At 33.7% G+C, this 14,507-nt stretch overlaps 1 protein-coding gene across 1 annotated transcript in view; it reads right to left on the bottom strand.

The window, feature by feature from the left end:
- Nucleotides 1-14,507, bottom strand: part of AKAP9 (A-kinase anchoring protein 9) — a 104,711-nt gene that overhangs the window by 52,862 nt on the left and 37,342 nt on the right. Inside the window, exons 7-17 of the mRNA XM_030444149.1 lie at nt 14,305-14,502; nt 11,295-13,736; nt 10,071-10,284; nt 9,084-9,163; nt 7,581-7,713; nt 7,089-7,186; nt 6,244-6,349; nt 5,623-5,821; nt 3,515-3,611; nt 2,626-2,718; nt 867-1,241 (exon numbers count right to left, since the gene is read on the bottom strand). Coding sequence (XP_030300009.1) covers nt 867-1,241; nt 2,626-2,718; nt 3,515-3,611; nt 5,623-5,821; nt 6,244-6,349; nt 7,089-7,186; nt 7,581-7,713; nt 9,084-9,163; nt 10,071-10,284; nt 11,295-13,736; nt 14,305-14,502 — 4,035 coding nt within the window. The remainder of the gene's footprint in view (nt 1-866; nt 1,242-2,625; nt 2,719-3,514; nt 3,612-5,622; nt 5,822-6,243; nt 6,350-7,088; nt 7,187-7,580; nt 7,714-9,083; nt 9,164-10,070; nt 10,285-11,294; nt 13,737-14,304; nt 14,503-14,507) is intronic.

Genomic DNA, 14,507 nt, shown 5'->3' with positions numbered 1-14,507 from the left:
TTGCCTGCTTCTTAGAAGGTCCAGGCCTAGAATTATTCACCACTTACAAGAAAAGTCTTTTAAAATGACTGTGGACAGTGCTAGCTCTTACACCTTGTGATGTGGCAGGGATCTCAACAGAAAATGCAGTGTCAGGAATACATGCATTTGAGTGTGTGGGTCTGTGTGCAACCAGAGAAGTTTGAGAGATCAGTATCACACAAAACAGGAATATTACAGTTTACTTACTACAAAGATAACATAATATCAGAATTTTTACCTGTTAAACGAAGTTGAAAATGTGGTTTTTGCTCCTTCTGGTACCAAATTTAATAAAAAATTAAACTTAAGGTGAAATTCTGACTTAGCAGTCAGAATTTACGACCACTTTTCACCATATTTATTCCACACCTTATTCCCCAGCTCATGTTTGTGAAAAGCTAAATATATATTTTACATATTACTTTTATAAATCTTGCATTTAGCTGGCATCCTTTATCACAAGGAACTCAAATTCTTTAAACACAATTTTTAACCTGTTCTTGTATAAACATTGGAATATAACTTAGATTGCAAAAAGCCTTAATACCATTCAGTGGTTGCAATGAACTTTTACCCGTGAAATGAAATAATCTATTTTCATGTGTCATATTCCTTTCCTTACAATATAGCATAATGCTATGATAATCAGGTAGAATACAGGAAATATAGATAGGTTACTTAGGTCTAAAGTTGCCTTCTTTCAAATGGACAGGGAAGTATTAAAATGGAATATTAATCTAATTTTCTTTTTTCTCTTCCATTTTTCTTATTGAAATGAACTCTAAGCCCATTGGAAAGATAACTCAGATAGAGCGTTACACACTGTTAATTTGTTTTATGCTTACCGGTGTTTCTTCTGCCATAAGCCCTCTGACATGACTAAAAAGTTCTTCAGAAATTGATCCATGTGTGCTCTGTCCTAATATGCAGCCAGGGTTGCTATTAGAATGAAGCTGCTCTCCAAGTGAGCTGATCTCACCAGACTCTTCAGTGAGTTCTTTGCAAAGTGATTTCAGTTCTTCATGATTACTGCTTTTCCCTGTTGCTTTTCTAAGGGGGCCATCAACCTCTTCTTCTTCATTACACTGATTCTTAAATTCAAAACGCATTCCCTGTTGATGTACAATCTGTGTTTGTGCTGCTGCTTCTTCCTCCTTCTGCCTAGCAATTCTTGACAATTCAGTCTGTTTGGCAAATGCTACACTCATTGACACAATTACCTAAATAAGAAAAAAAAATGTATTAATTTATACTTAACAGGATTTCCTATTGCTAAAGAAATCTCACTGCTGACCATCAGTGATATAAATAAAAGTATTAGAAGTTCTGGAATTGTGATTCTATTTTTATTCAGAAGAAAACAAAGACAGAAGAATATGGACATCTTGTCAATCTCAAAAGTCATGTCTTAAAATACAAACATGCTGCATTTAACATAGTTCAATAAACTATGATTCTATTTTCAATTAAAATACATTATTTAGCACGAATTATCTAGTTCTTTAAACAAAAATTCTACCAGGTGACTTAAAGAAGTCCTGCCATATTGACATAAGTGCAACTATGCTAAGCTTCCTCTGTCCAGCCAGGCATCTTTGCAAATATTTCACTGATAAAGAATTCTGGGCTGTATAAAGATAGCAGTGCCATGTGCTTGATACGTGGCACAGGAATTTTACTTGACCAGAAAGAAACTTCTAATAGCATTAAGTAGCTGTAGTTTCAGTTACAAAAGGCTTGTAACCTCTATATTGCTAAGAATTGTACAGCTCTTTTCCAGATTTAGAATACAGACTTTTATAGCATCAGCTACAAGAAGTGTTACACTTGAAAAGAAAACACTTAATTCTTTCTAGAAAATCTCAGTTTGTCTTTTGAACCTAAACAGCCTTTACCACAATGTTAGCCAATAATGTAGTTTGCTTTCCCATACAGAAGGGTTTTTTCAGTAGCACATAAAAGAAATTAAAATTTTACTTCAGAGAAGTTAATAAGTTTTGTTAATTTGTTTTTTATTAATGCCAACTTATGAAGTTTTCATTCTGCAAAGAAGTGAAAACTTTTTTCAAAGTCAAAAAGTAAATTCACAAACAATTCTCCTCATGTTTAAGAGAAAGTTACTAGATCCAAATTAAAACAATGCATTTTACACAATATTTTAAAATGCACATGAAAATATTATCAAAAAATAGTGTTAAAACTGTTGACTGTGGAATCTTTTGAACTGACCAGGTTTTAAGCCTAAAGTAGCAATAAATCCACTCTCTAAGCTTCCAGATTTTTTAAATAAGTACTGTTTTCAATAAACTGTACCAAGTAGAGTTGCATGTTGCCTATTTTCTTTTAAGTATTAAAGTAAAACATGACCAGCAGCCATCAACAGAAAACATGAATTAAGAATAGGCAAAGTAACTAAAAAAAAAACCCAAAATGTTTCAGGTTTTTCTTTTTTCTAAGACTTTTCCCTTTGAAAATCAGAATGAAACAATTCCTTGTAAATAAGTCAAACAAAAGTTAGCATAACCTATGGCACCTGTCAGAAATGGCAAATGAGAGTGTTGGTATTTGTAAACATATTTTAAAGTAAGAAAATTAATGTAATACCTTTGCTATTTCTTCTTCTAATCTTTCTTGGTACCGTTTTTCTAGCAATTGAACAACATCCATATCATTCTTCATTTCAATTTCACTAGCAAGCTGTAAGTAAACAGTGAAATCTCAGATCACATATCTGTGCTTTTATTTTATTAATTTTAAAATTTTCAATCTCACAGAGATCTTTGTCCCATGCAAGTCATAATTTTGTACCACAACATAAAAGAACTGGTTAAAAGACTTTGGCTTGTTTCTACTTCAAAAGGAATTTCTGTAGTTGAGTTTGCAACAACAGTTCTTCCAGCATTATTTGAATTGTCAAATGCAGAGGAAACAGGTTATAAAGCACATGATCACAGTACAAAACAGTATCACTGGTTTTCAAAAAACAGAATTGTCAAGTCAGGCTTCCACCAGTATTAGGGGAGGAAAGTATAAAGTCTTTTTCAATTGCACTTGGTTTGTACTTTTGGGATTACTTTTTCAGGTTTTTTTCTAAGAACTGTGCAGCCTATACTTAAAAAGTACTAGTGTTTAAAGAACAGTCACAGTACCTTAAAGTCTCCTAAAGAAATCCCAGAATTTAAATCTTAATTTTTTTTCCACTACAGTAAGAAGTAGCCTAAACCAAATTTCTTGTTTGAAGTAAATAAACAAAAAGGAAAATTAAACCCCAGGACTAATAAACCAAGTTTCATTACTAGCAATTCCCAGATTATTTTTTTTTTCAGCAAAATTTCCATCTTTTTCCTTTAAATACACTATAGTATAGCATAGCACTAAAATGACTACTACTGCTACTACCAAATACTAGTCCATATTTCAAATTTATCTTAGAATGTAAAGAATCTAAATCTTGACCACATGTAAATTAGCTGTCAACTGAATTACATGATACCTTCAGTGTTTCATCTGTTCTTTGCGGATGAAGATTTTCATTGCACTTCACTTCCCTGAAGACTTCTTTTAGTTTTATTTGTGAATCTGTGGATATACTAAAAAGGGAAAAGAAGCAGAGGGGGGAAATTATATAAAAAAAATATTAGTATGTCAATATACCTTGATTTTCCTCTATTCAAATGTGCTTTAAACAAATATACATTATATACACTTAAAGACTAGTAATGTAGTTATTTTCTTAAGAGCACACCTTTTCTCATGCCATTAATTTTATATACCTGACTTTATAATTCATCTGCCTTCCAAATGCTAGCTGTAACATATCTTAATATCAGTTTTGTTAAGGACCTCACAAACAACTTCACGTTACCCGGAAATATTTTGTGCTCAATATCTATACATAGTTAAGAAAAAAGCACCTGTTTGAATCATAGGATATGAAAGAAACCAGAATGGTTGTATGCATGAAACCACAAAGACACCTAGAAAATTATTTTTTGTTTCTCTCAAATTGATGCTTATCAGCAGATGTACTTATTGCTTTCTTGTGTTATGTACAGGTATACACATGAAAGCAATAAGAAATCGAACATGATTAATTTTTTATTTAGCTAAAAACATGTTGAAATGTATTCAGACTCTCTTGCAACAGAACTGCTGCTCTATGTATTCAGAATGCTCTAAATCAGTAAAAAACAAACCACCACCACATACCACCAAGACTCCAGCTCCCCTTTTACTAAATACGTATTGAAAAAGACTTAACAGAAACAGACTGCAAAAAGGATGAGATACATTATCAAACTACCTTAGGAAAAAAAATTCTAATAAAAAAATCTCTCCATCTCTCCTCTAGTATTTGTGATCTGCTACCACAAAGATGCAAATCCCTTGCTAAAAGACAGGGTAACAAAATCTATTAAGTTAGAAGGTAAGTTTATGGTCTATGAGACAATCCTAACTATGTAAGTTAAAAACAAGTACATATAAGTATTGATTCATATGAGGAAAAAACCTGGTTATTTTACTTGCCACGTTAAAGATTATAAACACATTTTAAGGAATGACAGAGAAAGTATCAAACAATTAGAAAACCACAGATGACTGAGATTAAACAATTAGAGAGAAAAGCTCTTCGGGTTCTGATGGATCATGGTCAAAGAAAAATGCTTTTCATTTCTCTCAACTTCTAAGAATTTATCCTACCAGAGCCTTTTTTTTTTGCTTTCTAGGAGATTAATGTGGTAAGTAAATCATAATTAACAATTTCTAGAAACATCTAAACAACTTTCCCTTGTTTTTAAGTAGCATTTCCTATTGCCATTGTGTCTAGCCATTTCCTTTTGACAGCTGGGCGCTGGTCTGATTACCAAACCAGAGGAACTGAGTGGGTTTGTAGTATAGTAAATGAAACAAAAGGAAGGAATATGAGGGTCAAAAATGGAATAGAAGGCAATCAGAGATGACACTGAACACAGCACCACCAAAAACACCCACCACTCCTTGAATACAACCCAGGAGACAGTTAAAGAATCAGGAACAGAAGGAGGCTTCATAGTTGTCAGGATCCCAAGACACACTTGAAGCTCTTTCAGGTTTGAATGGCCACAGTGGTCAGAGTCAGGCATCAGTATGTCCCATGACTCATGACTTGGTGAAAGCCTTTGAGCAGACCTCAACTCTGCCACAAACTTTGCTGCTACGTAACATTCTAGAAAATAATTCAATTCATGCAACAAGGTGTCTTCAGACATAGAGCACATTGCCTGAAGCACTGAGGATTACAAGTGGTCTGTTGAGTGGGAAGTTTTCAAACTAGTGCTAAAAAGTTCATATATAAGAAATTATGTTTATCCATTTTTCCAATTAGCAAACCTTATATTGACTACAAACATATAATACCTCTAAATGTTGCACTGCTTAATTTGCAAAGTTTACATTTTCATAACACTCAACTCTTGAAGGAACAAAGCAACATAAAAAGTAATGTGCTTATAAACAATCTCTAATTTGGAAGTAAAACATGTAGCTTTATATGAATGGTTATGTGAAACGTGTCTTTTTTACACAGTGCAAAGTTATAAGCAATAAAAAACCAATTAATACCTTGTATGGTCAGAGGATACCCCAGGATTCTGAAGCTTATCCTGCAGATGGACAATCTCTGTAGCATTCTTCTCTTCACATTTTTTCAGCTGCTCTTGGAAATAGGACCAGAGGTGTTCCAATTCTTGAGCATGCTGTTCTTCAAGTTGTGTTTTAAGATTTACTATCTCCTTTGAACAGTATTCTTGAATCTTGGGATCTATACGCAGGTTATTTGAAGGAAGACAGGAATAAATTAGATCAGTATAAATTAACTCCCAAGTTATTATCAGAGATGGACTGAATATTTATTGTAGATAAAAATGTCTTCTGATATAACTTCAATTACTTTTCCATAACAAATAATTATAACAGATTTAGTTTTGCAAAATGGAAGATTGATATGAGTTACAGAACTTTAACTGTGAAAACTGAAAAAGACTAAAACAATCTTTTTCATATAATGTAATTGCAAAATACTTTAGAGATCTAAAAAAATCAGAGTATCATACTGCAAAGCCTGCAAAAAAATCCTTGTATGCTTCAAGTTGTAGTAAGCTTTGAATCAGATAAAACAAAACCATTGTTTTCTCTCTTTTCTTGAATAGATACATGTTAAAAATAGCATATGCATCTTCTTACCCATTAGGCCTTGTGAAGGGGTCTGCAGACACTCCTTTCTTGTTTCCAGGTGGCTAGGTTCCTCTTCTTTCTGCCCTTCTGAAGAAGATAACCATGGTTCTTTGACCTAAAATAACCAAATAAATACAAATCACAACAATTTGTGTAGCAATAATGCAAAAATATTAACTGTAATTATAAACACAAAAGGTTGGCAACTAATGTGTAAGCAAGTTTAACCAGTGTAACAATGTGTTTCACTTCACAGCCTGAATGATCAAGCGTACATTTATAGGTAGCTGATCAGCCTGTGCAGAATGTCCAAGGTAAATCTCAAACTCTTCTATCTGGACATAAATTGTTAAATTATAATTCCTCAGACTCCAAGAAGAGGAAGACACTAATACCCTCCCCACTCAGGCCCAAGATGCAGTTTCCACATACAAATATTGTTTAGTACACATATATCCATCAATACATGTAACCTGCAACCATGTCTAGAGATAATTTGTTAGTGTTTAATACATGAAGCACCTAACTCCAAATTTGCTGCTAAAATACATCTATAGGAATCCCAGGACCCTGAGGATTCCTGTGAAAGTTTGAAGCAAAAAAGGCAACCTTAGTGAAGGAGGATCAAATTACGGAATAAACTGGACATGAACAACTTGTTGGTGCTTGGTGGGATACACAGAGGTGTGCTGAGGGAGCCTGCATTCTCTGTTTTAGCAAAGCATTGCCTTGCTCTGCCACTCACCCAGGATACAGAGACACAATTTCAATCACATTCTTAAATCATGCAAAGGGAATTCAAGCAACAGAGGAAATTCAAATGCTCATATACTCATATGTCATAAAAAGTTTACCTGTTTACAATCCTTCATCAGCTGTGTTTGAAGTGCTTTCAGCCTACTGTATTCTTCCATTATCTTGTGTAGAAGTGCATCCATGTGCTCGTGCACAGCTAAATTACACAGATAACCAGGAACTTAAAAAAATTAAATCAAACATTTTATCATAAATTTTAATAAAGTGAATTGTTCACAAACATTACGTATTATTGGCATAAATATTGGATGCATTTTTAGGTTGTATTCATATGCATTATTTTTTTAGCAGAGCTGATAGCTTATTTTACAAAAGGAGTACATATTCCACTATAATGAAAACAGCAAAAGAAAACACACAATGAAAAATACAAATCAGGCAGAATTGTAAGAAAATCTCTAGAGAAATTGTTTAGGCCCACTAATTGGCACCTTAACAACTAATAGCATTGGCAATCTGAAATACCTGAAACCAGTTTGTTTTTATAAACAGTGGTTTATAAAAGGTTATTGATAGTACAGTGCCATTACCTTGAGCTTGACCTCTGTGTATTGGTAATTCTACACTCAGTTTTTCTCCCACAGCAGCAGGTCTACAGAAAATATCCTGTTCCATATTAACTTCAGCAGCTGAAGAATGTTCATTCCGACCGTCACACAAAAGCTGCACAACAAGTGAAACAGAGGAAAAGAAAAAGAAGAATTGGTTATTATTTATCACAATTCACAAAGAAAACAAGAAAAATTATGGCAGGAATTGAGTCAGTTTTATCTTCTGTGGAAATGATTGCATAGGTGTTCTGTTGAGTGAGAAGAACCTAAACAAACAAACTCCTGATGAAATAATGAGGTATGGAAAGACTTTTAGCTAAAACAAAAATCCACAGATTTTGGCATGCTTAATTTGGAATTGTCCAGTATTAAAAACTTGCATAGTAAAAGCCTCCTTCATTAATGCTGGAAGCAAATTTACATTGTAAATGTCTCATTCTTGTAAACTGCAATGCCACTTGTAAGGATTCCCTATGGCAAAAATTTGTATCTTTTTAGCAATAACAATCTGTCTAGTTCTTAAGCACTGAAAAGCAGGATAAAAGGAGATAGCAGAGAAAGCTTCAAAGAAATCATAAACAGAATGCCTCCTGTTTGTTGGTGCTATGTGGCCAGCAGAATTATTGCCATATTTGCAATAAGTAGGCAAACATAAGACTTATCCATATGATTTCTGAATAGAAATAACACCTGAAAAGAAACAGCTCCCTCAGAGCACACAGTGGGATTCTTTAGTTACAGATTTTGAACTCAGAAAACACCAAATTTAACTTACACAAGCAAAACCATAATTTCTCCTGAAGTTCAACCTGGAATTAGGGAGATCATCAGCATTCGTCCCAGCCAGAAATAAGTTTAATAAGTAACTTGACTGCTGGTCAAAAAGTAAGACTGTAAGGGCCTTTCATCACTAATATTGTACAAAAACAAAAGAAACCCTAAAAAAGTATCAACAAAAAGTTGTTGATACTGCAATATATACTAAAAATAAGCTTCAATTTTGACTAGAATTTTTTACATAAACAGTAATTTTGTTACATTCTTTCAGAATTTTTAGTATTTTTAGATGCTTTTAAGTCTCTGAAAGGTATGCTGCAGCTAATAAAGAAATTATCATCTTATCAAAGATGTGTATCAATACCACCATGACACCAGACTGCTGTTAAATCAAAACCATATAGCTAGAGGAAAGCATACAAGAAAAAAAAAAATACTTCTGATCTAGTAGATATAGGACTAGAAGATTAAGACTAGGCATAAAACAGAAGAATTGTCTGGACAAGGGCAAAAAAACAGTTGGGGAAAAAAATATACTATTTTGAAAGATTGGGCTCAAGTGTCTTTATTTTGAGATCAATGCAAATACAAAAGCTACCAAGAAAACCTGCTAAATACAATGTAGAAAAATTAGATTACTCACAATGCACATAATTTTTCATTTTCAAAATTTGTTTTAGAAAAATGCTTTTTGTTAAGTCTTACCTCAGCAAGCCTAGAACACTCCTCAGTTACAGCTTCACTCAGCTTTTCTATAAGTCTCTGTGTAGATTTGAATTCGCCATCTACAAATACAGATTATTAATATTATTTTTATACAGTAGATGCACAACAACTATTCAAAGGCCTAATTTCCTGTCTCAGTAAGTTTGCCTCTTCATCTCCCAGAAATGCTAGTTTCTGTTCCCCTCTTTCTTGTTCCATCACACAGAGTTAATAATTATGGTAGAGATGCATGTTCATGAGGAGTGACAAGAAATTACTTTGTATGTTAGGGACCTCTAGCGTGATTAAACTTTACAGAAACATACTGGAGAACTTTGACAAAAAAAGTTATACACATGTAAATCATAGGATGACAGAAAAGCAGGGATAGAAAACCATCATAATAATACAAATCTTCATTGATCCAAAAAGAGCAGCAAAAAAGCTTATTTGCTGTAATATGGGCAGGGACCCAAGGCAGGAACTCAAATAACAGAGAATGAAACAAGCCCAAAAATATTTTGCTGGTGCATTTGCTAATTATTTCAGCAAGGAATAGAAGCTTATAGGTGATTCTATTATGTAGGTCTTTACAATTAATTTATCTAATAATCTAGTTCAATGTTACGTCTAGTCTAGTCTAATCTAACTAGGTCTGATTAGGTCTAGTCTAGTCCTAATGCGGGACTAGATGACCTTTAAAAATCCCTTCTTACTGAAATCATCCTATTATTCTAATACAAACAGCAAAACATGAGTTATAATACTTTCTTTTTTCTTACTACTTTTCTGGGGTTTGGTTTTTCTAAGTACCCTGAACAACAGACTACTTGTCATGGGTAAACAATTTGATAAAAGAGCATTTCAAAATGGTCTATAAAAACAACTTACTGGAGAGCTACATCCACCAACTCTTGTGCTCATTTTCTTTTAAAGACATTATTTTTCATATCAAGTGCTTCACTTCCAGAATTTTAGTGAAGTTACCTGCTTGTTGAATTTTCAAGGTCTGGAGCTCCAGCTGATGCATTTTTTTAAGATCACTCATCTCTTGTAGATGACTGTGTACAAGCTTCTCCTTAAGACTGCAAAGTGCACTCTCTTTTTCTGCTTTCAGGTACTCACGAACCTGGTCAACATGAGCTGAATAAACCAGGGATAGGCAAATGCGCTGTGCTTCCATCTGTAGCTGTAGATCAGTCTTTGGATAAAAATTCACAGTTTTAAAAAAACTGTATTTAAAAATACAAAGTTTTAACTTTGCAAGTTTTTGAAATTAATAATGTGTTGAATGGAATCCTTTATATACGGTATACATTAGGTAAATTTTAATAGACACAGTTTGAAAAACTGAATTCTAACAAATAGTACGACACTCCTTCAACTTAAAATAAAAATCTAAGTGAAATCAACAAAACTCAGTATGCTTAAATTTCTATTATTGAGCAGTAAACAAGCCAATGAACATTACCCTATTGAAGTGAAAGTATTATCACTACCAATACATTAAGAAAGTTCACTAAAAATAATAAAAAAAACCCCAACTATATTGCTAGGAGACTTTAAAGGACATTAATTTCTAAGGCTTGTAGTTTTGAAAATGTTACTGTTAAAGCAAAAACATGCTTAGGATATGCCAGTGCTGAGCTGTGAGTCTAAGCTTAGTTTTATCAGAATCTGAAAAGCTTGTTAGACACCTCTGGATCATAATGATTTTTTTATGGCAGGAAGCCCCACAATTCATACCACATCCTCATTAGAAAATATAGAATATGACATTATACAGCTGCAGCTCTATTCTGTAGTCTCAAAACTGTTTCCAATGTGGCTTTGCTTGTGATTTTATTTCTTAGGAAATGAATGAACAACACCACAGCATAAACTAGACTGTGATGGTGCTAGTTCACTGTTAGGTGGACTTATAGCGCACAAAAAATATAAACCAATCTAAAAAACCAGCAGAAGACAGGTTAGCATTTTTCTACAGAAAATTTAGTTGCAAAATTCTTGCAGAATGCTATATAACTTCATCACTGACAATGGTTAACATTGTGGTCATTCATGTAATCACTTTCAAACACAGGCCTCACTGCCACACACGCCATTATGCATCTGTACTTCAAAGCAGCTAATAGGACAAATATGACACAAATTTGGGGCTTACACATTTGCACAGGTAAATTATTTTCTATATTGCTTTATGAAACATACCTGTTCTGATTTTAAGGCATCTATTTGCTGCTGAAGTTTAATATTTTCGCTCTGTGTAATGACTATTAATGATGTTTCCTCTGTCAACTTCTCTGCCGTCCCATGCAAATGTTCTACATGAGGTTGCTGTTCTGATTTCAACATTTGCTGAACTTCCTCTCCTTTTATTATCTCATGACTGATATTTTCATCCAAACCTGTATTTCCTCTTACATTTATTCCTTCATCAACTTTATTTCTTGGACCAGGGGTTTTATTTCTACTTTCAGATACTGAAGTAGCAGTCTTCAGAGCTTCTCCTTTAGAGTATTTTGTCGTAGGGTCATCACTATTGTTTCCTCTCTGAACATGGCTAATTGTGACTTCTAGTTCTTTACATTTTGCTAGAACTTGTTCCTTCTCATCTTTTAAGGATTTAACTTTTTCATTTAAATGACAAATTTCACTATTTTTTGACTTCAGCTGTTCAGAGAGATCAGAAAGCCTCAGGGATAATTCCAGTTTCTCACGCTGAGTAACCTCAAGCTTTTCCATAAGTTCTGTTGCATCTTTCTCAACAACTTCTCCCGCCTCAAATGCGTCTGCCCTGGACACCTTGATTTCTTCACTGCCTTCAAAACCAGAAGTTTTAGTTTTAAATAGATCTGGTCTATTGCTTTGTAAATGTTGAAGTTCTTCATACAAAGCTTGCAGTTTGCTTTTATATTCAGCTTCCTGCTTATTCTTGTTCTCTTCTAACTCAGTTTTTGCCTTCAGAAGACTTGCATATTCTTGCTGCAGCTCTTTATAATTAGCTTCAAGTTTTTTCTCAGTAAATGAAAAGGCACTCTTCTGCCTTTCAGTATCCTCTTGGAGCTGACCATTTTGGTTTTTAAGTTGCTCATTTTCAGTAATCAGCTTTTCTATTCTTTTTTGCAAGTCCAAAATTTCTGACTTAGAGCTAATGCTGTTGTTAAAAATGACAGTTTCTTCAGTGCTTACCAACATATTTTTTAATTTCTCTTCCAGAGTTCTGTTTTCCCCCTTAAGAAGGTTATTTTGTGTTTCAAGTTCTGAACATTTTTTTTGAAGGCTGTCTTCTCTCTCCCTCATTTGTTCCTGCATCAACTCAGCTTTAAGCTGCAGCTCTTGAATTTCTTGTTCAAGGGTACCTTTTTCTTTTTCCTCTTGCCTAAGGACTTCAATCTCCTTCTGCAGCTCATGGATTTGAAGAGTCATTTCTTCAGATCTAGAATTTACAATGGACTGCTGTAAATCTTTTAGGTTTGAAATCTCTAATATCAACTGATTTTGTTTCGTGATTAAGTTATCCTTTTCATACTGCATGGCTTCTATCTTTTGAATCATCTCATTCTGTACTTCATCTAGCTGCTGTTTATGGAGCTTATTCAAGTTGTCTTTAAGGCTTTCCATATTCACTATGTGCTCTTTTTGTAAGTTATCTTTAAGTCTGGAAAGTTCCTCCTCATGACTAAACAGAAGCTTTGTTGTCAGTCTCTCTAATTCTGCTTCTTGGGATTCTGCCATCCTGTCCAAAACTGCATCTTTCTCTCTTTCCAGCATTTCAAGTTTAATTTTGTAATTTGTGACTTCTGCCTCATGTTTTAACTCCAATTCCTTCCTAATTTCAGAAGCAGAAGTCAGCTGGATTTTTAAATCTTCGATCACAGACTGGTATTTTTCAGCTTCATTTAATCTACATTCCATATCCACTATAGTTTGTTTGGATCTTTGAACCTGCTCTCTTGAAAAATTCAGTTCTTGGAAAAGATCTTCAATTTTAGCTTGTTGAAGAGACTTCTCTGCTGAAATTACTTCCATTTGTTGTAACAATTCTTTCTTTATTTTTTCCCTTTCATTATCAGCATCTTGCAATTTCACATTCAGTTCATTAATTTTAATATTCATTAAATGGATTTCATCTTTATTAACAGTTTCAGTCAAACACAGACTTGATGTTTTCTCCAATTCTATTTTTTGTTGCAAAAGACGCTGTTCTATTTCCATTGTGTGCTGCTTAATTAATTCTTGCTTCATTTGTACAATCTGCTGGCCATGCATTTCATCTAATTCAGCCTGAAGTTGTGCCAGTCTCCTTTGTGTTTCTAATTCCATTCTTTGCACAATGTCAGCTTCAGACTGACTGTCTTTATAACATCGCTTCTGCAATTCTTCCACAGTTCCCATTAATTGTTTTATTTCATCAGAACATTGTCTTTCTTTCTGCTTGTAGGTGGTAAGTTCAACTCTCATATTACTTATCTCCTGGTTCTTTAGTGAAATCTGCTCATTCAGTTCTTCAAGTAATGTACTGACATCTGATAATTTTTCCTTAAGCTGAAATGAATTTTTTTCTTCATCTCGCAGTTTCGCTTCCAGCTCTTCAAGTAGTGCATCTTTTTCTTGTTTTTTACTCAAGTCTTCTTCCTTTTTATGTTTTTCCTTTAAAAATGAGACAAACCATGTCCTTAATTTTAGTGCATTATTTGAATGCTCAAGAACATTTATAGACTTAGTTATTTAAATACAATTCCCTTCTTGGCACATCTAGTGATCATTTAGAAAAAGTCAATATAAATTATTTGTTGACCACATTTGGAGGTTTTCTGTTCCTTTGCAGTAAGTGACCATCCCTCCCCCTGCCTTGCATTACTACCCTCCACCAATACCTTCACTCCCCACTCCCACACAAAAATCACTTCCATTTTTTCCAAGTGTGCTCAGATAGATTAAAAAAAAAAAAGTTCTATCTACTGAAAGCTTGTTCACTGGTCATTTTTAAAATATGATAAATAATACTGACATAAAAATTCCAGTTTTCATTTATACACATATTTTATGTTAACTAACTGAAGCAGTTTTGAAAATTTTGTATGCATTATATGTGGCACACTCATAAGCTGTGTTTTGGCCCTTGAATTTCAAAGGAACTACAAAATCCTGAAAAAAAAAGAGCTATTAAGAAAATAATAGATATTAAGAAAAGTGATATTTTTAGTTGGGAACATACCATTTCATATGATGTGATTTTGTCTTGAAGATGTGTAATCTGCAGCTCAAATTCTTCATTCTTTTTTTGATAATTCTTCAGCAGACATTCTTGTTCTTCTAGCTGTTGCTGATGTGAGAGTATCTGTTGCTTGGCTTGCAATAAATCAGCAGCTGTGCAACTATGGCTGGTGTTTCTTAGGGCTTCACTCGCCTGCAACTAGA

Source organism: Calypte anna, chromosome 2 (assembly GCF_003957555.1).
Source record: "Calypte anna isolate BGI_N300 chromosome 2, bCalAnn1_v1.p, whole genome shotgun sequence".
In the NCBI taxonomy this organism is placed as follows: Eukaryota; Metazoa; Chordata; class Aves; order Apodiformes; family Trochilidae; genus Calypte; species Calypte anna.
The sequence above is the reverse complement of the archived record's forward strand: the minus strand, read 5'-3'. Positions and strand labels throughout refer to the sequence as shown.